Consider the following 24,470-nt stretch of genomic DNA (forward strand, 5'->3'; position numbering starts at 1 on the left):
CAACTTAGTCTGTCCCTGCATTGCAGCCACAGTCTTTTTGAAATACGAGTAGCATGAAAGGTTCAAACTGTTTCAGGCTGGGAATGGAGAGGGGAGACTACCTGACAAACTGCCTTTGAGGAAGCTTTGTTTCCTTCATAGTTTCTACATTTGTGAGTTATTTTTTGTAATAAAATGAACTGAGTCAAGGAATTAAGTGTATCCAAGTGGCTATCCAGTTGTTGACCAGCCACTGAATAACACATCTTAAATATTTCCTGAGGTTTTTTGTGAGATAGTTTCAGGGAAAAAAACAGTTGAATGGTTGTTGAGTGTGATCATACTCATCTATTGTTGGAAATTGATAGAAATTGTAAAAGCATGTTAAAAGATATCTAGATTAGATAATTTGTCAATCTCCCAATTCCTACGCAGGGTTGACTGTCTGTCATATCCTCTGATCTCCAAACTTCTTTGAAAATCAGAAGCATATGTTGCACAACCGTTTAAAAGTCATTGTATTCTGTTTTTCATTGGTGCTACATAAAATTAAGAAAAAGAATTCCTTTCCTTGACATTTTATTTCTTAGCTCTGCCTTAAAAAAAAAAAAAAAAAAGTCTTTCCTCCAAAAGACTGTGCTAACCAGTATGGATAAAAACAGTTTGACGAGAAATAATATGCTCAGCATTGTCACAGATGAGAACCGTTTATCCTCACAACTCATAAATATGCCATAAACTGGTATTTGAAAGGAATTTTTGCCTCTTCCCTCTCCCCATCCTTCTGTTTTCTTTGATCTGTGACTAAAACTCTAGTTGGTAACTGGAAACTAGGTTGGCTTAGGTTGTTTTAGTATGAAAAATACCATGTTCATATTGCGTGTACCCCCTTATGTATGCAACACAATTAGCATAATGGCACCTTTATTTTGTGTTAAGCATGTATGTAAGTCTTGGGGTATAATCTCATTTGTTGGACATGCTGGGTTTGATTTGAAATTGCTTATAAATGCTGATGTGAAATAACTAGTACATTTCCTTTTTCCCCTTTAAAAAGAAGTTTAAAGTATTAATTTGTGTTAATCACAGATGGAAAGTCAGAAATTTTTAGCTGAAAACAGTGCTTCTGTATATATAAAGAAAGTAGAAGCTAGAATTAATGAAGAAATAGAACGGGTGATGCATTGTCTGGATAAATCAACAGAAGAACCAATTGTGAAAGTTGTTGAAAGGGAGCTTATTTCCAAGCATATGAAAACTATAGTGGAAATGGAGAACTCTGGGCTAGTTCATATGCTGAAAAACGGGAAGACAGAAGGTAAGACTGCGTCATATGTGAGACAGAAATGCTTACGATACTGCTTATTGTTTTTAAACATAGGATAAGTCAAGCTTAACGTTTGTGTTCCTGTGTAATTGCAAAAACACTTCGGTGGCTCTGTTTTGCAAACATCTGAGAATATTACTTCAGACACTTTTAGAGGGCTCTTAAAACAGAGCCCATATCTGTAACTTCTTTCTGTTTAGTACTAGATACAGGCACTTGCTTGGTAAGCCAAGTATCTCTTAAGAAAAGTACAAACCTACTGTAGTCGTCTTTATTACCTGTTTTCTATGACCCATCTTATTACTTTCATTCCTCTAGTATGTAGCCGTCAAAATGCATCGAAGTTTTTTTGGCCCACAGGCAGTTATTTTAAAAGCGCTAGTGTAAATGACATATTAAATAGAAGTATCGCAGGACCAATTCTTGGGAGGAGGGCTTTGTTGCAGAAAAAAAATTGGCTGTTCTTAAAGAATAAGCAGCAGGTTATCAAAGTGGTTGTAAAAGAAGAGCTTGGCTTGATTTGGTTTTCCCTAATAGAGGTTAATGTGGGACAGAACGACTGAATGAAAGTTACTATGGAAAGAAATGGAACATAAGTTTCTAAAGCAGCATAATGAAGAGAGTGATTATAGTATCCATATTTAGAAATCGGTGCTCATGCTAAAGCCGTGAGAATGGGGAACAGACTTGCTGCTTGATGACCTTTGTTCGTAAAGCAGCTTCACAATTACTAGGTGATAGTCAGAGTGACAAAGTGAGCAAATTTCTTAGCTGGAAGAAAAGAGAATTACTGTATTGAAAAGGGAAGTGATGATACTATACTTAACATTTCTTCTTTAATATCCAGTTAAGATAGCCTTCAGGCTGAGGGTACAAGGATATTGAAGGGTATTTGTAGATACAGGAATTATTTTAACTTTTATAGGCTTGGTTTGATTTAGTTAAATACTAGAGAGGAAATAACTTGCTGCATTGTGAAGATAGGATTTCACATAAATGTACAAGGATGGATTGCTCTTTTGGAAAGCCATATTTAACCTAAGCCACTTCTCATGATTTTGGATGGATGAAACAAAGTAGTCTGAAATTGTATGGCTTACTTTAAGACAAATATGAATTAAACTCCAATTTTTACCAGTTTTTGCTTTTAATATAGAAACAAGCATCTCAGTGTTGTCCTATTTGCTTTAACTTAGGTTTTTCATTTAACAGTATTTGATTTTTGGGATGATAATCTTGGAAGCTACATTCTTAAATACCACTGGAAAACATAATCTTACTGAAGCTTGAAGTGCACTACTGTTAGTGCAAGCATCAACTTTTACTGGCCTGGGGATCAGCAGTAGCATTCCATGCTATAGACAACCTAGAATAATTGAATACAATCTTTGTTACTAATTTTGTGCCCGCTGCACTCCGCATGTTGTCAGAGGTAAAGGAAAGGCGACATCAGAAGATTCTAGTGCCTGAACAGTTCCAGGATGCTTTTTGTGGCTCAAGTGGCTTAACTTTTACGGTTGCCTTTTGATGTGAGATGAATGAGTTACAGTAGTATAACAGACAGAGGGTATCCTGTATAATATCTCATTCTTGCTTCCAGACCTCGCTTGCATGTACAAGTTGTTTAGCCGTGTGCCAAATGGTCTGAAGACAATGTGCGAGTGCATGAGCTCATACCTGAGAGAGCAAGGCAAAGCACTAGTCTCTGAAGAGGGAGAAGGAAAGAATCCAGTTGACTACATTCAGGTAGTTAAATATTTTAACTTGCTTTTATTCCATCTTTCCCACGTTCCCCAGAGTAGCAGTTAACTACATGATTGATAAGGTATACCTTAATATTGATTCAAAAGGGATTATTATTAATAAGCTATATTTATAATCTTGTTTAAAATATACATTGTCTAAAAATTCAGACCTGTTTAGAACTCTTCTTTTCCCTAAGTTGCTTGAAAAGTGCATGCTTGGTTTTTGTTCTTTGGTAGCTGCTTTTATTAAACAACATATTCAGGCTTATTATCTAACTGCTGGGAACTTTTTTGATTATTGTAAATGATATTTGCCTCCAGATTGAGTTGTACATCTGCTGGCAAATAGCTTTATAGTGTCTATTTTGTTTAGTTTTAAGTAATGTTAGCTATCAATGTTTGAGACAAAAAATCACATGACAGTATTTCATGGCAAGATAACTATGAGGGGTGAACGTGTTATAAATCATAACAAATTACTTGCTTCATTCTTGGTCTGCCTGAGAAACAGAACACTTCTGCATTAAGACGTAAGTGTTCTTTCTTGTTCTCAATCTCTTACTAGGAAGTAATGAGTACCGTTCATTTATCAAGATCACAAAATATGCTTCAGGAGTGTTTGTCATCTTTTCTCTCCCATTGTCTCTGAGAAGATGGCTTTAAATTTACACATAAAATCTTTAGAGTTCATTGAACTTTAAGGAAATGTTTTTATAGATGGAAGATGTTTTATACTTAATGTGAAAGTGTGTATTCACTAAACATTAAGGTGTTTTTTAATGTGTAGTTGAAGTCCTCATGTCTGGTCTTTATGAGAAACATTTAATGGTGTCTGTCTGTTATAATCTCTGCTGTTTTGTTTGAAATCAATAACTTTGCTAGAACTGGTTACTATTAGAAGAAGCCATTTGAGTATAAAAACATTTTTGATTGGATTATCAATTTTCTGGCAATGCTGAAGCAAACTTCTTACCAAGCTTGGACAAGAATCACCTCTCCAAGGATAGTTAAAAAAAAAGGAGAATGCTCTTTGAAATTTATTAGGTTTAGTGATTAAGGGCTGTTATGTTTTTTGTGGTGGTATGATTTAAAAAAAAGGGGGGGGGCGGGAAATGATGTGGAAAAAAAGTGTCTGGATTACTTTGAAGTAATTTTCACTCCTTTTAAATCCTGATGGACCTAAAGGGGTATCATAAAAAAATTAACTCAGAAAGAGTTAACAAATTAATTATAAAGATGCTATCGCTGTTTCTTGCTGCAAAGGTGAATAACATAATGAAGCTGAGGAAGACTTAACAGCCATACTGCATGTGCTTTGGCAGTCCTCATCCTCGCAGCCCGTTAGTATGTACCCCAACCATCTCATGAAGGTATCCTAGGGAAGGGATTGGTACTTGATTACCACTAAACCCCAAAACAGGTTTATCCTCCACTTCCATTGGCACGATGGAAGAAGAGAAAAATACCTGTGAATTGAGAAACTACCTCACTCTTCTCGTCTCAGCTATGTTCATCTGAATCTTCCAAGGACTTCAATAGCAGTTAGACAACAGACAAGGGAGATGCATTATACCATCAAGAAAAAAACTTCAGCATAGTCCAGCACTGCTTCTGCAACATGACATCACCAAACCCTGAGCATAATTGGCGAGATGATTGCAAAAGCATTGCCAGGGGATTGGATTTAAAACTTCTTAGAATAATTTGAAGGGATGTTGAAATGCTTTTGTGATTTAAGGTACTAACAGTTTCTCCTGTTTAACACCAGGTTGTTCAGATGGTGTACTCCTGGAGAGGAGGCATAAGCTAACCTTGGTAAACAGAGAGATAGTGGGATTTACTTTGAATTTAAAATGTCTAATACGCATTAATTAGACTGTCTAAAGACCATTCCTTTAAGTGAGATGGTGAGTCCCTAAGAAACATTACTACTTCTTTGAGTAATTCTTGAATGGCTTCTTTAAGTAACCACATAAAATAATTTCTTTAGAAACCAAGGACTTAAAGATCATTTAACACTGAACAGTTTTTGTGGGCAGTTGTTATCCATGATAAATTTAACTCTCAGTTGAAATTTTCTCACTCCCCCCCTCGCCCCAGTGCTGTCTTAGTTATGTCTAAACCCTGTGCGTATCATATATACTTAGAAAGGTGATCAGATGATTTTAAGATGCTTCCCCCTTCTGCACTCAGTTGTTTTAACTCTGCGTGAAGATGATGCAAACCCTAAAAATGGTGTTAAGAATCTGATGATTTAGCTCAGAGGAAGTGGTTCAGTTCAGGCCTGTGAACTTCACACTGTGTAACTGGAGAGCTACTGGTTATATCTAACTTTCGTATGTTCACAGTGACTCTTAAAGATCAGTAAGAAACATGCGGCTAAATAATGTAGAACATGTTTCTGGATTGAAATCCAAGGGGGAAAAAACCTAACAAGATTAGGCCTGTTGTTGCAGTGAGCTTTCTCCTCAAACTTGTTTAGTAACTCTAGGGATGCAGTTAATGGGTGCTTAGCCTCATCTTTCCCATAACCTGTACTTATGATAGTGTTATTTGAAATAGAAAAGGCTTAACAAGTACAACAAATACCTCTTTTAAGTTGTCGATTTAAAATACAGTGATTAGAAACTTTCTTAGTCTTTGACTAGCCTATTACAGCAAAGTGCACCAGTATTTGACAACAATATTTTAGCCAGTTTATCTGAAAATTGCTTCTAGAAGAGATTTATGGCAGCTATAGGTATTTAAAAGTGGAAATAAAATTTCAGATACTTTCTAACAATGCCAGACATCGAGAGCTTTGCAGACTCTCCGACTGTAGATGTGGTCTTTTCTACGACTTCATCTGTTATCACTGTTTTACAGCTTACAACTTCAAATTGGTGAAAATGTTTTTGCCTTTTTTTAAAGGGTTTACTGGATTTGAAGAGTAGATTTGACCGCTTTCTTCAAGAATCTTTCAATAATGATCGACTCTTCAAACAGACTATTGCGGGTGACTTTGAGTACTTCCTCAACCTCAACTCTAGGTCTCCAGAGTACCTCTCATTATTTATTGATGATAAGCTGAAAAAGGGAGTCAAGGGAGTAAGTATAAATTAAATTAAAAGGTCATGCTCTCTACTGTGTAAACTTGGATGAAATTAAACTAGGCTGCTTTTCTAAGGATTATTTTCATATTAAGATAAATGGCAATACTGCTGTAAAAAATGTATATGTAACACATCTGAGCTCATGACACTTTAGATATAAACTTACAGAAATATAAGGCACAAGGAGATCTAGATGTTGTGTGGCTTCTCCCCCATCTCTGAAGAAGTATACCTAGATTACTCTGGCAGATAACCTAATTTTTTTTTGAGGGGGTGTAGTAGATTCTGCAGCTCCCTTCCTTCAAAACCTTAAATATAATTTCCTTAAATATATTTTAGTTTGGCAGTTATTCTCAATATCTAGTAATTTCTTTTGAAAATTAACTCACTTGGGTAGGGGAAACAGTTTGTCTTTGCTTCTTTTCACTGCTTTTACATATCAGAGGACGATTACCATATCTGTCTCTTCTAGCTTAAGTACAACTGTTTCCTTTAGTCTTACCTCATAGCTTCTTTCATGACATTTTTTGAGGTGTAGCACCTGGAAGTGGACAGGATGGTTAGCTGAGGTTTCAGTGGCTCTGAATAAAGCTGAATATTATTGCATGCATCTTATGGTTTGGGAATCAAGTAGTAAATTCTATTTATTTATAAACTAAGTAATCATTTTATTTGTTGTGGCACCATACAGGCTTTGCAAAATAAGTCTTAATGTTTAAAAGCTTTCATTCCAAGCTAATTTGTCACACTCCTAATACTGGTTTCCATCTGTATTTTTTTTTTTTAAACACCTTAAAAACTTATCCAGGAACTTTTACTATATTTATACAGGTATTCTACCTATCCATCATCTCCCTTCTCCCTAACAATTTCTTTTCCCTCTGTTTTCGATCTATTTATTTCTCCGCTCTGTTCGGTTTGTGCACTGTTCTTTTGGTTCTATCTTTAAGATGTTGGACCAGTTTTGTTGGCTTCTTTGTAGGCTACTGTTAGACCATCTGCTTGCTGTGAATTACTTAAAGTATTTAGGTTGTATAAGACACTTATGCTGCAAGGTTAAAACCAGCAAATTATTTCTTTTACAGCTAACAGAGCAAGAAGTAGAAACTATATTGGATAAGGCAATGGTTTTATTTAGGTTTATGCAAGAGAAAGATGTTTTTGAACGCTATTACAAGCAGCACTTGGCAAGAAGACTTCTCACAAACAAGAGTGTTTCAGATGACTCTGAGAAAAATATGATATCTAAATTAAAGGTAAGACAGTATCTACATACTTTTTACTTGATTTTTTCATAAATATGGTTTCTTCTGTTTTTACATAAGGGGTATATAGATAACATACATCTTGATTGCTGTTAAATACAGATTTGATTTTAAAGCCCCAACAAAATATGAAGGGCTTTTCTGAATAATTTTGTGGAAATAAAAGAAAGGAAATACTGGCAAGCACCTGTGATGAGAGAGCAGTCTTGAAAACAAAACTTTTTTTTTTTTTTTTTTTTCTCAAAATTTGTTAAGACTTTCCAAATAAGAGGACAACTCCTGTTATCTAGTGACTGGATTTGAAGACAAGACTCTGTTTTATCATAGACTTTATTCACAGCAGAACTTTTAATTGCATGTGTTATTTTTTAGTTGCCTCCATCTGCAGACTGGTGATAATGTTCAATTTCTTTTTGATTAAGTAGTTGGAGATAGATTGAAATAGAAGATCTTCATATCAGTGTCCCGAAACACGTTTTCCTTAGTCGGTTCAGTTTACTGATTAAATAGGCCGAGAGATGGAGAAGAAAGTAAAGGCTAAAGGTGAATAGTCCTTGAAGGAAGTTCTAATGCAGCTTCTTCCTAAGTGACATGATAAATGGCTAGGGAACTTCCCAACCAGAGTGATTTGATCCTAATATCAAACTTTACTGATCCTCGTTTTTGACCTTCATACTCTGTCAGTGGGCGAATCCTGTTTGCCTCAGACTTCTCCAGATTATCAGTATTAATTCCAATTTATCAGTATTAATTTCTTCCCAGTTACCTCTCCACCTCTTCTAGCCTGATCAATTTAGAAGGCACAGGGCATACGTTTGCAAGATGAGTCAGTGGACCAGAACTGCCCTCTTTTGTCACAGATTTGCAGAGTATTAGGATGCTGAAGCTAGCACGCTTGCCTTTACCGTGTATGTCAAAGTATGTGTTAGAAATAGGCACAAAGTCCTGTACGTGCAACTGAAATGCGTGTGTTTGTGCACAAGTATCTATATATGCACGTCGCTAATTCCCAAAAGGTCTAGCAATCTCACTTGGTAATCTGCAGTAAGCCTTTAAAATTACACACTCTTAGGACAATGGGTTCTTTTTCTGATACAAATAAAGTTTCTTTCCCTTTACAGTATCATGCTAAAAAGCAGGTGAAAGTGTATGCCTTGCTCTGATAAGCTTTCACAGATTTTTTTTTTTTTTTTTTTTTTTTAAGATGAGATAGGAAGCTAAAAAGAAATCAAAAAGACAATAATGGAGAAAAGAGAAGGAAAGCAAGTTTTGATATGTGTAGGGTTAGATCCTTGTATGGAATATAAAACTTTTCTAAGTTCTGCAGGTATTGCAAATGGGAATCCTAGTAACAAAATGTACGGAAATACCGTTTTTATGAGATTTATAAACTAACTCTTAGTCTTGCAGTTCACATACCAGAAGCTCTGTTTTCATAGTGCTGGCACAACAAGTTATTTTGTGTATTTTTAGACTGAATGTGGATGTCAGTTCACGTCTAAACTGGAAGGAATGTTCAGGGACATGAGCATCTCAAACACAACGATGGATGAGTTCAGGCAACATCTTCAGGCAACCGGGGTAAGAGCATGGGGGTCTGAGTACATGTCCTTTTACTTCAGCGCAAACCATAGACCTCTGTCAAGGCTTGTGGGTTTTAACTGGTTAGTTATACCTGTGTGGACAGAAGGATTTTGTTAGCACGCTAAAATGATGTTACTGTGTTTCTTATCTTACAAACTTAGTGTTTCCGGAAATACGGAAGTCAGTTTGAAGCTCGATCCACAGCTCGAGTAGCGCCAATTTTATTCCGTACAATTCTGTTTTAACTCTTGTATCCGCATCCCTCTGAAAGGGCCCTGCAGCAGGCGCCCGGGTGCTGCCCAGCGCTGCTCCGCACCTCTTCCCGCTGGCGGCCGGCAGGGGGCGGCCGGCGGCCACCTTCCCTGCCCGCCTTCCCTGCCCGCCTTCCCTGCCCGCCTTCCCTGCCCGCCTTCCCTGCCCGCCTTCCCTGCCCAGCTGTGCCTGCCCAGCTGTGCCTGCCCAGCTGTACCTGCCTTCCCCCGCCAGCTGTGCCTGCCTAGCTGTGCCCCCCCAGCTGTGCCCACCGCCCCTGCCCACCTGTGCCCGCACTCCGAGGGCCTGCCACACGCTCTCATGTGCGTTTCCAAAACGCCGTGTCACCAGCAGAGTCTTCCCTTTCTCATTTTTTAAAGATCATCTTTGTTGCAACCCATAGTTTATTCTAACAGCAAGAAAAATATTGTATGCTGCAGGTATTTGGAAAACGTACCAGCTCATCTTTAACTTTCCTGACGCAGTTGATGCCTTTACTAAAAGCAGAACTGCCATTTTATTCAAATTGCTAAATATGGACTTAATTGTTCAATCAGGAAGTGTTACACCTTGTTGTAAAAGTGGACTTCTGGATTATTGCATAATGGAGAGATCACTTCTGTTTTGAGATACCAGTTTGCTTGCTCTAAACGCTTTTTTTTCTATACTGATACTTAGTAGCGCTTAATAATAAATAATAAGCAGCCAAGTAGTTTCCTGTCTGCAGACAAGTAAGTCTGTATATCAAGCATGTTTGAATCAGTTTCAGAAATCTGAATGCCAGGAATATGTTCATGGATGTACTCTGGTGTCCCTGTTGTGCAAGGAGATCTGAAATCTTTGCTGTCTTGAAGCAGCGAGCTGAAATCTTCCTCATCAGCATACTGTGAATCATCATGAGTGAAAGAACAGGATGTTCTCAAAGTGGTTTCACAAAAGGTTGTAGAGGATATGGATAGATATAAAGGTGTTTGTGGACAGGCAGCTTTACTACTGCTTTTTTTCTTTAGAGACTGATCAAGTTTTCCTTCTAGAATGCTTGAAATACTAATTTCAAGAAAAACTTGTTAGAGTATTCCCATTTTCTAGGTAGCATGCAGGACTTCTACATGGCATTTTTTTTGTGTTAAAGATTCATGTACTTTACGTGACAGTTTTACATTAAGTGAGTTAAATGATGTCTAGCTTGTTTTTAGATATGTACAGCTAATAAGATGAATTTAAAATGTTAACAGATACTCTGCTTTGCCTTATTTGAAAATTCATCTTTTTCTTGGCAAGAGACCAGCAAGTGCACCTGATGGTTGCCTTTTGCTCAGCCTAATCATGGCCTTTTAATGAAATTTCTGGAGTACTTATTTATGATGGAAGTGTATGTATTTCTATTAGTGTCAATAATATATGAGAAGAAATACAAACGGGAAGATTTTGGGGTTTTTATGTTACTGTTAACTTCCTGGTGATGCTGTGTTTTAGATTAAATAGTCCATTCTACTCCTTTTTAAACACTTTGTGTGCCTTGAATATGTATGGTGCCTCCTAGACGAGTGAGGCATCTGCTCTTTAAATAATCCTACCTGCAAAGTCTCCTGGTGGATCCTATATCCTGAGATACAGGTGGTGCCAAGGACTGTATAAATGATTGGTTTGCTATCAGTAAGTGGAAGGCTCAGCACTAGGCAATGTCCAAGCTAATAGCTTGTGAGTAATTTCTACAGCTGCAATCCTGAAACTTCTGTTTGTTGGAGTTCTGTAAAGGTTAGATCACTTCAAGGCACCTTCCATTAGTTCATACCATTTTTATGCTGAAAAGACATCTTGTGGAATAAAGTGCTTCCAAAACTTGTTTCAAGTCGCAGACTGCTTAGTGCTCTGTATAATGTATCATGTGAGGCATTCTAAATTAATGCTGTGTTCTGGTCTGGCTAAGACCAAAAAAATTTGGGAAACGGTCGCCATCTCAACTAAGATGTTTCAGTTCCAGATAAAGATATTTTCTGTATCTTTCTGTCTGCATTGATGGCCTTTCCCTACACTTTGGCTGGAGGGAGAAAACTGTTGAAGTTTTTTTTTTTTTTTTTAGGTGATTCACAGGTTAACTAGTGTCTAAATGGCTGTTTGAATTTTTCTTGTGGGCCTCATGACATTGGTGATATGAAATCAGAAGCATGGCAGTAATGTTGGCTACAGAACAACCTTTATATGGGTCTTTACATACTTTTGCAAATTGTTCCTCTTAAACCTTAATGAAATTCCATCAAAGGGATTTTGTATGAGTAGCCTGTCACCGGTCTGTCTAGTTTTCAGAAGTTTCCTAGGCACAAGTTTGTTGATGCACACAGGCATTCCACACGCACAATACAAAATGAATGGAAATGCTACTCTGCTATTTAATAATGGAAGTTTCTGAGTTCATATGACAGTTTTTGACCTTCTAAAATATAATGTGCTCTATTTCTACGTAGTAGGTTTATAACAAGTTGGATATAGAATGCTTTGTTTTTTCTTGTCTGTAATGTGTGTTCTTTGAAAGTATTAGTTACACCTCCTAGAGCTGAAAGTAGTCAGTTTTAAGTTTAATACTATTCAGTTTAGCTGAGATACCTAGTGAGGATTATGCCTCGCTGGTAGCCAGATGTTTACCACCTACTAACAGAACTACTTTATAGATCAGCACTTCAGTTGTAGAATGTTTCCGAACCAGTGCTGAATACTTATGGTAATGGCTGTCTTTAGGGAAAGTGGCTAGGTTGTGTGTGTAAAAGTGAGTGAGTGTTTACATTGCAGTCCAGCGGTAAATCGCAGGGAAAGCTCACTATGGTTTAACATTAGATATTCAGTATTTACTCTCTGCTTCCAGAGAATAAATTTATAAACAGTTATTTTGAAACTGATACATTTAGCAACCTGGCTTTACTGTATGTCATCAAAAACCTGTTTAGAAAGAATCGTTGCGTGTGTTGAGTTCACAGCCATTTAATGCTTGGTTAAGAATTTATTTTGTTAAATTCTGTACACTCTTAAATGCCAGAGGGGAATAATGTGGAGCGTTTTTGCTGTACTATATACTCTGATAGTGATGAATTCATTTGTCTGGCCTTGTAAAAATGTTTATAGGTATATGTCTGTTTTTTTCTTAGTCTGTGAAAATTCTATACATTCTACACTGATATAGAAAAATGGTGAAATGTGATCCTGTTTTAAAATAGTGGATCTTTTCTTCCAATTGTCCTTAGGTCTCATTAGGTGGTGTTGATCTTACAGTGCGGGTCCTCACAACAGGTTACTGGCCTACTCAGTCAGCCACACCAAAGTGCAACATCCCTCCAGCTCCCAGACATGCTTTTGAAATATTTAGAAGGTATGTATTAAAGCAGATTTTTAGGTAGAGGTTTTAAGAAGAAACTTTCTAAACTTAACTTACAGATATGTTTTACCAGTAGAGTTAAAGACATGCTAGCATACTGCTGCTCTTCAGCTCATGCAAAAATTAGAGGATGCAATAGTCACATTATGTGGCTTGAGTTTTTGGGACCTTTTAATTAGAATTCTAATGATGTTTTGAAAAAGCAAAAGTTAGAAATTTCTTAGTGTCCTTAATGGCTGTGAAAAGTCTATGTAGCTGTTTAAAACAATTTCCTCTTAGATACAAAATGTGAACTATGTATTAAGTTTTTGATTCAACTATATTACAGATTTTATTTAGCCAAACACAGTGGGCGACAGCTGACACTCCAGCATCATATGGGTTCTGCAGATCTCAATGCCACTTTCTATGGGCCTGTTAAAAAGGTAAAGTATCAAGATTATGAAAATATTGTATCATTTTTTAAAAGTAAGCAAATGCACATTTGTAATAACTTCAGAATTTTGTAAAATAAAAGCTTACCCATTGATAATGTAAGAATAAGGAAAATATGCCTTCCATCAGCTTTATGGTCTGATTCTTACTTTGTAGCGGTTTTATTTTGACTTTTTTCCCCTCCCTAAATCTAATTTGAATGCATAGAAAAGTAGTAATGTTGATCTTGAAGGGACCTCAGTGTTTGAGTGTTTTGGGTTTTTTTTGACTGTGAATCAGTCAAAAGTGAAATGAAACTTGTTTCTCTTTAGAGTAACTTTTGTTAATGTGAAAAAGTGTTGTTAAGCCAAGTTTAGCCTGCTTTTCATATGCAGAGTGCTAGCAATGTAGACAACATTTTTTCAAACATGAGAATCTTAGTAGAGTTTCTAGCAGTACAATGCTTAATGGTTATGTATACAAGAAAATAATTTGCTAGTGATTTAGACCAGTTCTAAAATGCTAAGCTAGAGGTAATAATGGCATGATGCTTGGGAACATAGAAGGCAATGCAAAATGAAAATGGAATTTTTCTAACACAAGATATTAATAATGTGCATTTGTACGGATGTTAAAATTGTATTACTATGGGATAAATACTTTGATAATTTTAAAGAGAAGAGTGAGAAAACTGGAGGATGGGCAAGTAATGGAACAGGGGCCAGAGTGGTGGTAGAGCCTCCGTCCTTGGAGATGCTTGGTATTTGTCTGGACGCAGCCCTGAGCATCCTGCTCTAGATGGCCTGGCTTTGAGTGGTGGCTGGACTGTGGGACCTACAGAGGTGCCTCCAACCTCAGTCACCCTGTGATTCTAAGACAGCTAAGACAGAAAGCATATGCTATTCTATCACTTGTGTAGACTGATCTCCTAGGTAATTATTTCATCATATAACTTTCATTTTACCAAGGTAAAATGTTTTGCAGTGGAGAATAATCTAATAGTAGTTTTGTAATTTTAAAATAGGAAGATGGCTCAGAGGTTGGCGTAGGAGGTGCCCAAGTAACTGGCTCAAATACACGGAAGCACATATTGCAAGTCTCCACTTTCCAGATGACGATATTGATGCTTTTTAACAACAGAGAAAAATATACATTTGAGGTAAGCATTGTGGTTTTCCCACCTTATTTAAATAACTGTTTTAGGCACTTTCTTGTCCTCTTGAATAGACCTTTAAACATCAGATGCCTCATTCTATTTGAGTGTGGATCAGGCCAATAAATAACAGGAAGCAGGTCATTAGCAGTGCACCTGGGGAGCAGTCCTAGGGAAGGAAATGATTTGGGAACAGAAGTTTTCAGAAATGTTGAAGAGTTGTGAGTGTGGCTATTCCTAGTCCATAGAGCTGTAGAAAAGCTGAAGTTGGAATGCAGCAGGTGGCTCCATTTGCTCGTTTTATCTTTGAGAAACTGGATTTACAGGCCAAAGGGTGGAGAAGGGTTTGTATCCTGGCTTCTTAAAAACTGAAGTTCTTAAATTGGCAGTCTGGAGTGAGCTGTAGGATGAATCGGAGAACTTTCATCCCTTCTCTAATCTGGTGAGCCAGAAAGGACAATGAAGGTCCGGATAGATCCTTAACAAGGAGAGTAGAGGGGCATTGCTGGGAAAGGTTTAAGTGGTCAGCTGATAGACGATGATGAAGAAGCCTTTGGGAGTGGAGGGGGATCCTGTGCTGTGAGGTTTGAGCATTGCATTGTTAATGTCAATTAAAAGTTTTGTTTTGGACATTATCTTCTGTTTGAGAGAGAATTGGCAGCCCTGAAAAGTAATATGGGTGCAGTTTGAAACGGAGCAGTTTTCCAGGTTTTCTCATCTACTTTTGACTGTGCTATGCATAGTAATCATTTGCCTTTTTATTTGGACTTTGTTTTCAGCTTATTTGGCATACTTCTAGCCTGTTAGTAAAGAATGTTTCTTTGAAACGGTCTCAGTTGGGATTAAGGAAGGCAGGGTTTGATAAGAGGCTCTTAATAAACTACTCATAGTTCAAAAAAAAAGATTATTTTAGAACACAGCAAGTCCTGCGTGTTGTGAAATCCATTGCAGGAGCATTACAGCTTTGAGTACTTCTCTGCAGAATACTTGAACGGGAAAGAAAAGAAAGAGGAGGACTTAACAGCTCAATTTTTTCTTGAAGTTGGTATTGAAACTGGGCTGGTGGCTACCTTATTCCACAAACTTGTAGGCTTTATTAGTAGTAGAGCCTCACCCATATGTGAATAAATAATACTTGGTAGAGCAGTGAAAAATATAATCTTTAATATGTGCTCTAAATTAGTTTATTTTACTAAGACCTGACAATAAATATGTCCATGTGCTTTTAGTTGTGTATGTTTTGTTTATTTCTGGTTTGGGAGTTCTTAAACTCTTACTTTGTGTCCCACTGTAACTAAAACATTAAGAGGGCATATTTGTTTTGTTTGGTTTCTTTGGTGAAGTGTGTGGGAGTTGTCTTAAGTCCAGCCAGGAGAGCTTATGAAAACTTAAGAGTAGAATGAATTTTATCTTTGTTCATTGATTATTGAATACTATGATTAATTGCTGAGTGCTGGGCAACTGTTACTTTTCTGTCATACTAAATTAGTGCTTTTAATGCAACATAGCATGAGAGATGACTTGTGGTGTATGCTTGTGTAAGCATCAAACTGTCTGACATACAAGTGTTTCTGCAGATTCACAGCTGAACAGATTAATTTGAAGTTGCCTTCACAGTTGAACAGACTTTGCTGGTTTGTTTTGGCTTCAGTGTGATTAATTGCAAACTTGACAAGATCTTCACAATAACCCTAATAGCCATTAAGCCATATGATTGAGAGAAAAATGGGATAATGATGATGCAAAAATTATGCATAAGATGCTACAGAAACTTAAAGGATTATTGCATAGCAAAATTCCTTCTCAAAAATATATGAATATTGTATATATACAGCAACATCTTATTTATGTATGCAAAAGAACTGGTGGCCATATAGGTCTAGGTTAATGCTACTTGAATCTAAGAGGAAGGATCTTCATGCAAGCCTTCAAAGAATGCTAATTTTTTCAAAGAATTCAATTTCTTCTAATCAAGTCTCATCTCTTTTAGTTTACGGTACATCTCAGTGTTTTAAAAGGTGAAATGCACAATTTTTTAATGATGACTTCAAAAATAAGAGGAAAGTTTTTGGTTCTTTCTTTAGATTTAACGAACAAGAAATACAACTGCGACTGTAGTAGAAGTAAAGTTGTTGAGTAATTCCACAAAAATGAAAGATTAGAACTTAAAACTGGCTTACCTGCTTTCTCTTTTGCTGATTTCTGCTTTGGAAGATATATAAGTTGAAGTCTGTAAATAAAAATAAAAACCTTTCTTTTTTATTTTTTTTGTCTTTTCCACAAAATGACATAATATTTTTCCTCCAAATTTCCTTCTGCACATTTTCCTTCTAAAAAACTTTTTTCTTGTGTAGAACTGGGCAGAGGCAGTTCCATGCCTAGAATCATCCCTTTTGTAGCCTCCAGACAGAGCTCTTCTGCTAGTATTTTTAGAACTAAGACTGTGTAATCAGTACCGCTCTTGTGCACGACTCTAGTGTGGTCTTTAAAATAAGGCATTTTTGGAGATGGGGAAACACGTACACATTTTTCACTGTTACATCAAATGTCTCTATAAAAATATATTTAGAAAAATTTTGTGCTACAGGCTGAAGGAAAAAGAGAGCACAGGAACATCTGTTATCTCCATTTACATTCATAGCTACACTTTTTTATCCAGCTTGAAGTTTTTGCCTTCTTCTGAGGCAGCATATTGCTGTGCAGTTCTTTCTGTGGTTCTTATTTTAATGCTAGCTTATAAATTCTGAAACCCAAATGGTTCACATACGTTAGTGGCTGAATTGGAATGCTACATAGTGAGATAAAATCAACACAGAAATACATAGTAGTGAGTGTAAGGATGTTTAGCATCAAAAAACCTCAAATTCTACTTTAAATTCTTGTTTCACTTCCATCAAAAGCAGAGTATATGTATTTGCTTGTAGAAGTGATTTAGTTTTGAAAGGATTAATTTTAGATGTTGATCACAAATCAAAGTTTGGGAACCTGCATGTCACAGGTGTTACATCATTAATAAGCTGGATTTGGTTTGTAGCCTCGAGGCTTTACATTTACCTAAGTCCTAAAATCTAAATGTCACCTTCCTTTAGTTTGTTAAATTTATGCTGATCAGTCAGACTTTTTGGGACCATGTAAAGGATTATAGTGTTTTGGGGGTTTTTTTAGTACTACTTTGTGCTGGATCTGGAAAAAAATGCATGAAGGTGACAATTGTGTTTTAAATAAAGCAACAAATGAAGAAATAGTAACTTTCTGTGAGATGCTTGGGAAGAGGCATTTTGATACTAGCAAATAGTTAAAATATGTGGATACATGTCACTTCTTTCAAATACTGTTAATATTTCTGAATGCGTTATGCTAAGAATACTCTTAAGAAAGCTTTATTATTTCCCAATCATCCATAAGCAGTAGGTATCAAAAATTCTGAAATTTTTAAATTTTAGACTTACTGACTTTTTTTATATTTACTTCATTCAAATGAATTTGAACTCGTGTCAAAAACACAATTTCACATTATTTCCCATCAAGTAAACACTGTGCATGTAATGTTGGGTCTATAGTTGAAAAGTAAGGCATGATCTGTCTGTGCCTTGGCATCACAGAGACCTGGTAGTGAGATGTGTATGAGATGCACTGTAATTAATGACAGAGTCCGAGTAGAGGCCAGTACCTCAAAATTATCTTTATTGCATGTTGTCAGTGGCAAACGATCGCAGAAGAGTGGCATTTTTTTCTGGTTTGATTTTAAAAAACTTGAGTACAGTGAAGAAATAACATCATTTAATAGAACTTAGTTGTATGCTGAAGTTTGATTTTTCTGGTCACTGTTAAAAGAACTTTTAACAAGTTCTTTGTAGTTCTTTAAAGATCTCAGCATTTGATCACTGGGAGTTGTTACTGCTGCTTTTAGACTGAAGGTCATCAGTCTGCGTGCCATGAGCATTAGGAATTTATGGGGACAGTGGAAGAGCCTGATAGTGCTCTTGGAAGCAAAGGTGGGAAAGCTGGGAAAGTGACAGCTTTTGTGGACAGTTACATGTCTGTGAGGTTTGTTTTTTCTATTTAGTAGTTTAATCTTTAGCTGCTAGAGGTCCCTCAAGAGTCTGAATGGGAATGTGAAATCAGGGATGTCTGCAGTTTCCTCAAACTAGAAAAAGGAAGAAAATAGTGATAAGGCTAAAATGAACTTCTAATGAATGGGAGCTCAGTAAACAAGTTAGGTTTGAGGAAGCAGTAGTAGTTAGCCTACTCCTAGAGCATGTTAAGACATCATTCTGCATCCCTTATAATTTGTTTACTAACTCGTCATTGCTGGTGACTTATCTAACATACGGCTCTCCGCTGAACTCTTAAGAATACTGACAGAGGTGCAACAGGTTATGTACACGTTTTTACAAACATTCATCTTCAGAGTTCATACATTTGCTACACTGTGAGGGGTTTTTTTGTATTTCACCTGGAGAAGTCCTAGCCAAGGGCATCTGGGCCGTAAATAGATTGTTTCAGGTTATTCAGAAAGGAGGTGTAATTAATCTAGAGTATTTCTGTGTTATGGTGAAAGTAGACCTTGTTTGCTTGCATTTGTAAAGATGTTATTTTCAACAGTGCTGCTGAATGCAAAAGCATTTACACAGTTCTTCGTCAGGAATGCTCAGGAACATCGTGGTTGTTTCCCATCACTGAGTGAGTTAGGTTTGATTTCACTCTGTTCAGCGAATGTTGGAGACAGTGAACAAATCCTTTCAGCCTTCTCAAAAATTACAGTGAAATGAAACAACTGGTTATTCTTCCTTCTGTTTTCAGCTCATGGTGACTATTTACATGACAGAATTCACTGTGTGTGCATTGACTCGGGTGGATCGTTTTGTATAGTATATATTGAGACATTGCTACTGAATGAATTCTAACCTTTCAAGCCTCACAACGGTCACAGTAGTAGTATTTTGCATTCCCGAAGGTGGACATTTTAAGCAATCAGTGCTGCTGTTTGCAAAACATGATATTTACTTCTGTTATAGCCATGAACTAATTAAGATATTTTTCTTTAGGAAATTCAACAAGAAACCGATATCCCCGAAAGAGAACTGGTTAGAGCCCTACAGTCCCTTGCATGTGGCAAACCAACGCAACGTGTTCTCACAAAAGAGCCTAAATCAAAAGAAATAGAAAATGGTCATATATTTACAGTGAATGATCAGTTCACATCTAAACTACACAGAGTCAAGATTCAGACGGGTAAGTGAGCTTTTTATTCTACTGTCTTGCAGTCCATAAACTGCCTTAAAATGTCAAATTATCTTTTGCAGGATTGATGTCCATACATGTAAAAGGAAGAGAGGAGTAAATTTGTTTTGTTGATGATTGGTTGTATCAAAATGAATATTTACATACTGAGGAAAGAGTGGAAGTCATAGTTAAGCTTTTTACTGTACAAAATTTGTAATTATCTCTTAAAAGGAAATGTTGGAAAAGAAATAAAATACAAATTAGATAATAAAATTAAAAATATGCTACTGATTGATTCAGAAATAGGAAAATTGCCTCGTAAGTTGCTGTACTGCTGTGAATTGAGTGATGTTTTTAGCCCATGATACAACAGCCATTTTCAAGTGCCAAGTAGCTATAATATTTCTGAGCAGTGATTTGGGTTTAACGAATAAGAGAAGCTGATCGGTACAATACCAGTTCATTAGCTCATTAAAGCACTGGTTTGTGTTATGCATAAGTAATGTTAGTACCTTTTGTCTAGAAAACTCTCCAGAAATAATTTTTGAGATGTAGCATTGCTGTGGATACACTTCATAGAGTGTTTTGGAAGATTAGTTCTTAGTTTTAGTACATCTAAAAATACTTTCTGACTTTGCAGATCTCAGTACATAAAATATACAGCACCATTGGCAGCGTTTTAAGTGTAACACTGGTAATTCACGTTGTTTGTTGCATGTAATATAACTTGTTGGGCTTCTGTGCAGCACGCTGTGTCCAGGGATGTAAGCGTGTAAAACCCAGTAGTACCTACACACATTACATTGTATGTATCCCTCTGCATAAGCGATAGCTACGCTGACTTCATGCACACGCGGAGTGCTGTGGTGTCGACACATTTGCCATGTCTGGAGAATTTTTACGGTGAGCAGGAGCACAGCAGCCAAATGAGGATGTTGAGAACCTTCTAATCAGGGCCCAAGTCACTTCTGTGGCATAATTAAAGTAAATTCCGTGACAACTGTTCAAGCTTTAGTCGAATTCTGCTTTTTCATTTCCACTCCACAAATGTCTGTGAATGGGGAATATGATTTGGGGTTCAGGATGGTGTTAGAGCAAATTTGATACTTGTGGTTTTATGTTTGTGTCTTACACAGAAGACTTGTGTGTATCTCTCTAAAACTGAAAAATACTTGAGGCTTTTGAGTGAAGAAGGGCAAGGGGGAAAGTGGTATAGCAGTGTGGGAGGAGGGCTTGGTTATAATGATGCTTGGGTGAAAGGGTAAGAAGAGCTGGACATAAGGGCAGAAATAAAGCGTAAATAGAAGAGGAGAACAGAATACAAATAACATAATTGAGTTGGAGAGAATAAAGTTGGACTATTTCTTCTGACTGATGAACTTCTAAAGTATTTAACTAGTTTGTGAAGTAAATTTTCAATCCTTTTTCTATTTTAGCTAATGGATTATTTGCTATATTAGAGAGAAAAATATTTAATGGGAGCGTGGAGGTTGGTGGTGCCTGTAAGCAGATTTGAGTACTGTTCAAATTTTAACATAGCAGTAATTAACAGATTGTTACCTTGTCAGTTGCTGTCAAAATATGCCAGAAAGTGTTAATATATTCTTGTGGCTGCTTTTCTTGAAAAAAAATCAAGTTTGAGAATGTCAAAACCCAGGAAAATATAACTTGATGTCTCGATGAAATAAATAGTGACGCTAACACTTAGACAATGAAATTAATTCTAATTTTGCTAACATACTTTACATTCTCTTTTTTTTTTTTTTTTCTTTAAGTTGCTGCCAAACAAGGAGAATCTGATCCAGAAAGGAAAGAAACAAGGCAGAAAGTAGATGATGACAGAAAACATGAGATAGAAGCTGCTATAGTTCGGATAATGAAATCTAGGAAGAAGATGCAACACAGTGTGCTAGTAGCAGAGGTATACTTGTACACAGTTTTGATATGGGCTTGGGATTTTTTTTTCTTTTCCTATTAATTTCTGAAAGTTACATAGCGCTCACTACCATGATTCTGAAAGGCTTTTGAGGGATGCTGTATTTAATCCATCCTTTTTTTTCTCCCTATGTATCTGAAGACATCTAAATACTTACCCTTCAGTTTAGGATGTACTCATGGGTCTAACTAATTTTTCTTCCTCGTTTTAGTGCTATTTTGATGTTATCAAGTTCCTTGAAATAACAGTTGGCAACAAAAACCACTATACTTAACATTATTTTCTGCTTTGATCTTGATAGTGACTGTTGGGTCCAGATTTGAGCTCTTAGCAGAGAGAGAGTCCTGCAGCTCTTAACTTCTAAGTTCTGACACCTTCAGGAATAGTACGCATTTGCCACTCTTGAACTCCCTTAGGGCTGTGAAATTGAGAGGATTGTCAGGCTGTGACCATGCCTCTCTAGAGGGCCAGTACTTGCAATAGTACCCAAAAATGAGCAAGCAACTGATGGTGGGGGGGGAAACTGTCAGAAGTTTGCAGACTGCTGTTTGTGCTTCATGGTGGTAGCCAGCCCTGTCTAAATATATTTTTCTGGTTATTTTAGTCAGGATACTTAATGATCTTACTTGCCCTGTCATCTTATATGATTGGTTTTGGTCTTACATTTTAGGTAACCCAGCAGCTGAAGGCCCGATTCTTACCAAGTCCAGTTGTTATTAAAAAACGTATTGAAGGACTTATTGAGAGAGAATATTTGGCACGAACACCTGAGGATCGCAAAGTATACACTTACGTAGCATAAAATGCGTTCAGAAAATTTGATTTATTCTTGGACTGTACTCTTCGCATGAACTGGGAAGTTCTTTTAAATCGTTAATATTAAGACGACCATCTCTTCTATTAAATTACAATACATGTTCTAGACCATTCAGATCAAGCCTTTTACTCCTTTTGAGAGTTTTCAACATCAGTTGATTGAGCTTCAGGCTTTTCAACGTTATCCCTGTAGAGATCATCCTTACAATTCTTCGGGAAAATGTGAATGTGCCGCGTTTGTTTTCAATACTGTATGAAAACAGAAAAATAAAAACAAATTTAGAAAATACAGCTCATTTAAAAAAAAATAAAATTGTTGGAATTTCATTTCCCCAGATCTTCAGTGTTGATGTAAATGTGTTTCTGTAGTGTTGCTTAGCACTTCGCGCATTGTATAAGTTGGGTTTAAAAGAAACCACAACTGGTAAGGCAAAATTCCCAGTGATATTGCTCTGCTTCAGATGTTTCTTTAATTAGCCATGTTTAATTTAAATATTTGGTAATTTTTTGAAGACCCAAGAAGACAACTTGAGCATGTTTTACTCTTTCAGCTGCACTCACTGTTCCAACAACACAAATCAGGAACTTCTCGGGGCTCAGAAAAGACCGTAATAATTTTGGCTTTCCCTTCTGTAATCTGAGTTCTTCTAAATTAAACTCTATATTGATTAGGTTTGTTCTGGATTCTTTATAGGAAAAAGGAAAATATTTTAGTGTGTATAAACTGTATAATAATTTTTGCTGTTGTACTCACTGCTGATGGTGGATTGTACAGGGCAATGTTTTTATTTCACTAAATGTAGACAAAATAAATTTAAAATAAATGGATTTAGTGTACACAACTAATACAAGTGTGTTAGAGTACAGGGTTGACAATCTTTTGGAACTAAATTCTGTCCCCTGGGGAAACGTACTGGCATTATATTTTGTTAATAAACATCGTAGATGGGTCTGTAGCCCCAGGGCTTCCCATCATAAGTGCATATTTCAGGAGATTAAAGTGAAGCCAGCGTGCACTATTTGTTTCTAAAAATGCATTTTAAACATGCAATAAAAATTGTTACTGTGATGAAATTTTTAGTTCTTACACTGGAACTTTTTTCTTCTTATCAGTATGCTGCAAAAATAGATGAAAAATTGCAGTTTAGTGGCATCATTATTCTCATAGTTAGAAGTTGTTTGAAGTGTGCATTGTACTGCAGAGTTTTTATTAAACAGTATTTCTGACATTCCAGTGCGCACATTACATGGTTTCTCTGCCATAGCTATTTTCCTGTTTTAATGCAAACCAGTATTTTTTTCCTTGGTTCACATTGCTTTCATCCATAGATATTGAAAAATACAGTTGGGATGGGCTTCCCAATGTGTTGAGCTGGAGCTGAAACAAAGAGGAAAAACTTGGTTGTAGAGTGTTAAGATACTGCCAGAGCATTTCTTGGTTAGCTGTATTAAACAAATACGTGGTGGTGCTGTAACGTAGCAATGTGATTGGAGAGTAGTTTTCATAATGTGTCCTCAGTTTCACCCCTCTCCAGCCTGTTAAGATACAAATCCTGGCTATATTTCCTCTAAAGAGAAGGACTGGAATTGGGGTGATATTTTAGCTTGACTATTCTGAAGCTTTTTTTAAGCAGCTTTACTTAAGTTTACTGCACATCCCCAACCCACACACATATGAGATTAGCTTTTAAGTCATCAGAGAGAAGGTGGCTGAGGGAATTGCCTGCTGTTGTTCATCAATAATTTAGCTCCAAAAGAAAACAGCTAGGCCATCGGCTGTTCTGAAAATGTGTTTGCTGACGGTTATTAAAACACCTGTGTGTCTCTGTACAGTATATGCAAAACTTCAATAGAAATGTAATCATCGTTTAGCCACAGAACAATACCAAATACAGGCTGGATGAGAGTCTGGGTTTGGATTGTGTCTTAAGTCATCAGAAACATCTTCCTCAAAATGTAACTCACTCTTCCATGTATGAAGGTATTCTGTTATGTGTATCTTATTCTTTTAATAGCATGAACGTTGTGATAATGGCTTGTTAATGTTTTCCCATGTGCTTTTCAGGGAGAAATGCGTTCACGTCTCTCTTCCCTGTGAAGATTATAGTGTTGCTTTCCGTGACCGGAGGACTTTGTCCTTAGCGTTGCGATTGTACTTTTGCTGCTGCCTACCTCTGGTGGCTTTTGGAAGTGCTGAGCCTGAATGTTACATGAGTGACTGTATAATGATGTGCTTAAGGGTGGTTTTTTACAAGCTGTGGGGGCAAGAGTGTTTGCTGAAAGAATAACAGGTGGTGATGTCTATCTTCAGTAA

The 24,470-nt window shown here is 36.7% G+C and overlaps 1 protein-coding gene across 1 annotated transcript in view; it reads left to right on the forward strand.

Annotated features, from left to right (window-relative positions):
- Window positions 1-22,493, forward strand: part of CUL3 (cullin 3) — a 58,327-nt gene extending 35,834 nt beyond the window's left edge. The window contains exons 6-16 of the mRNA XM_068406668.1: window positions 1,069-1,297; window positions 2,907-3,052; window positions 5,962-6,138; window positions 7,229-7,399; window positions 8,882-8,989; window positions 12,481-12,605; window positions 12,940-13,036; window positions 14,050-14,184; window positions 19,227-19,413; window positions 21,180-21,325; window positions 22,011-22,493. Coding sequence (XP_068262769.1) covers window positions 1,069-1,297; window positions 2,907-3,052; window positions 5,962-6,138; window positions 7,229-7,399; window positions 8,882-8,989; window positions 12,481-12,605; window positions 12,940-13,036; window positions 14,050-14,184; window positions 19,227-19,413; window positions 21,180-21,325; window positions 22,011-22,142 — 1,653 coding nt within the window. The 3' untranslated portion in view covers window positions 22,143-22,493. The remainder of the gene's footprint in view (window positions 1-1,068; window positions 1,298-2,906; window positions 3,053-5,961; window positions 6,139-7,228; window positions 7,400-8,881; window positions 8,990-12,480; window positions 12,606-12,939; window positions 13,037-14,049; window positions 14,185-19,226; window positions 19,414-21,179; window positions 21,326-22,010) is intronic.
- Window positions 22,494-24,470: the final 1,977 nt, after the last annotated feature.

Source organism: Nyctibius grandis, chromosome 8 (genome assembly GCF_013368605.1).
Source record: "Nyctibius grandis isolate bNycGra1 chromosome 8, bNycGra1.pri, whole genome shotgun sequence".
NCBI lineage: Eukaryota > Metazoa > Chordata > Aves > Nyctibiiformes > Nyctibiidae > Nyctibius > Nyctibius grandis.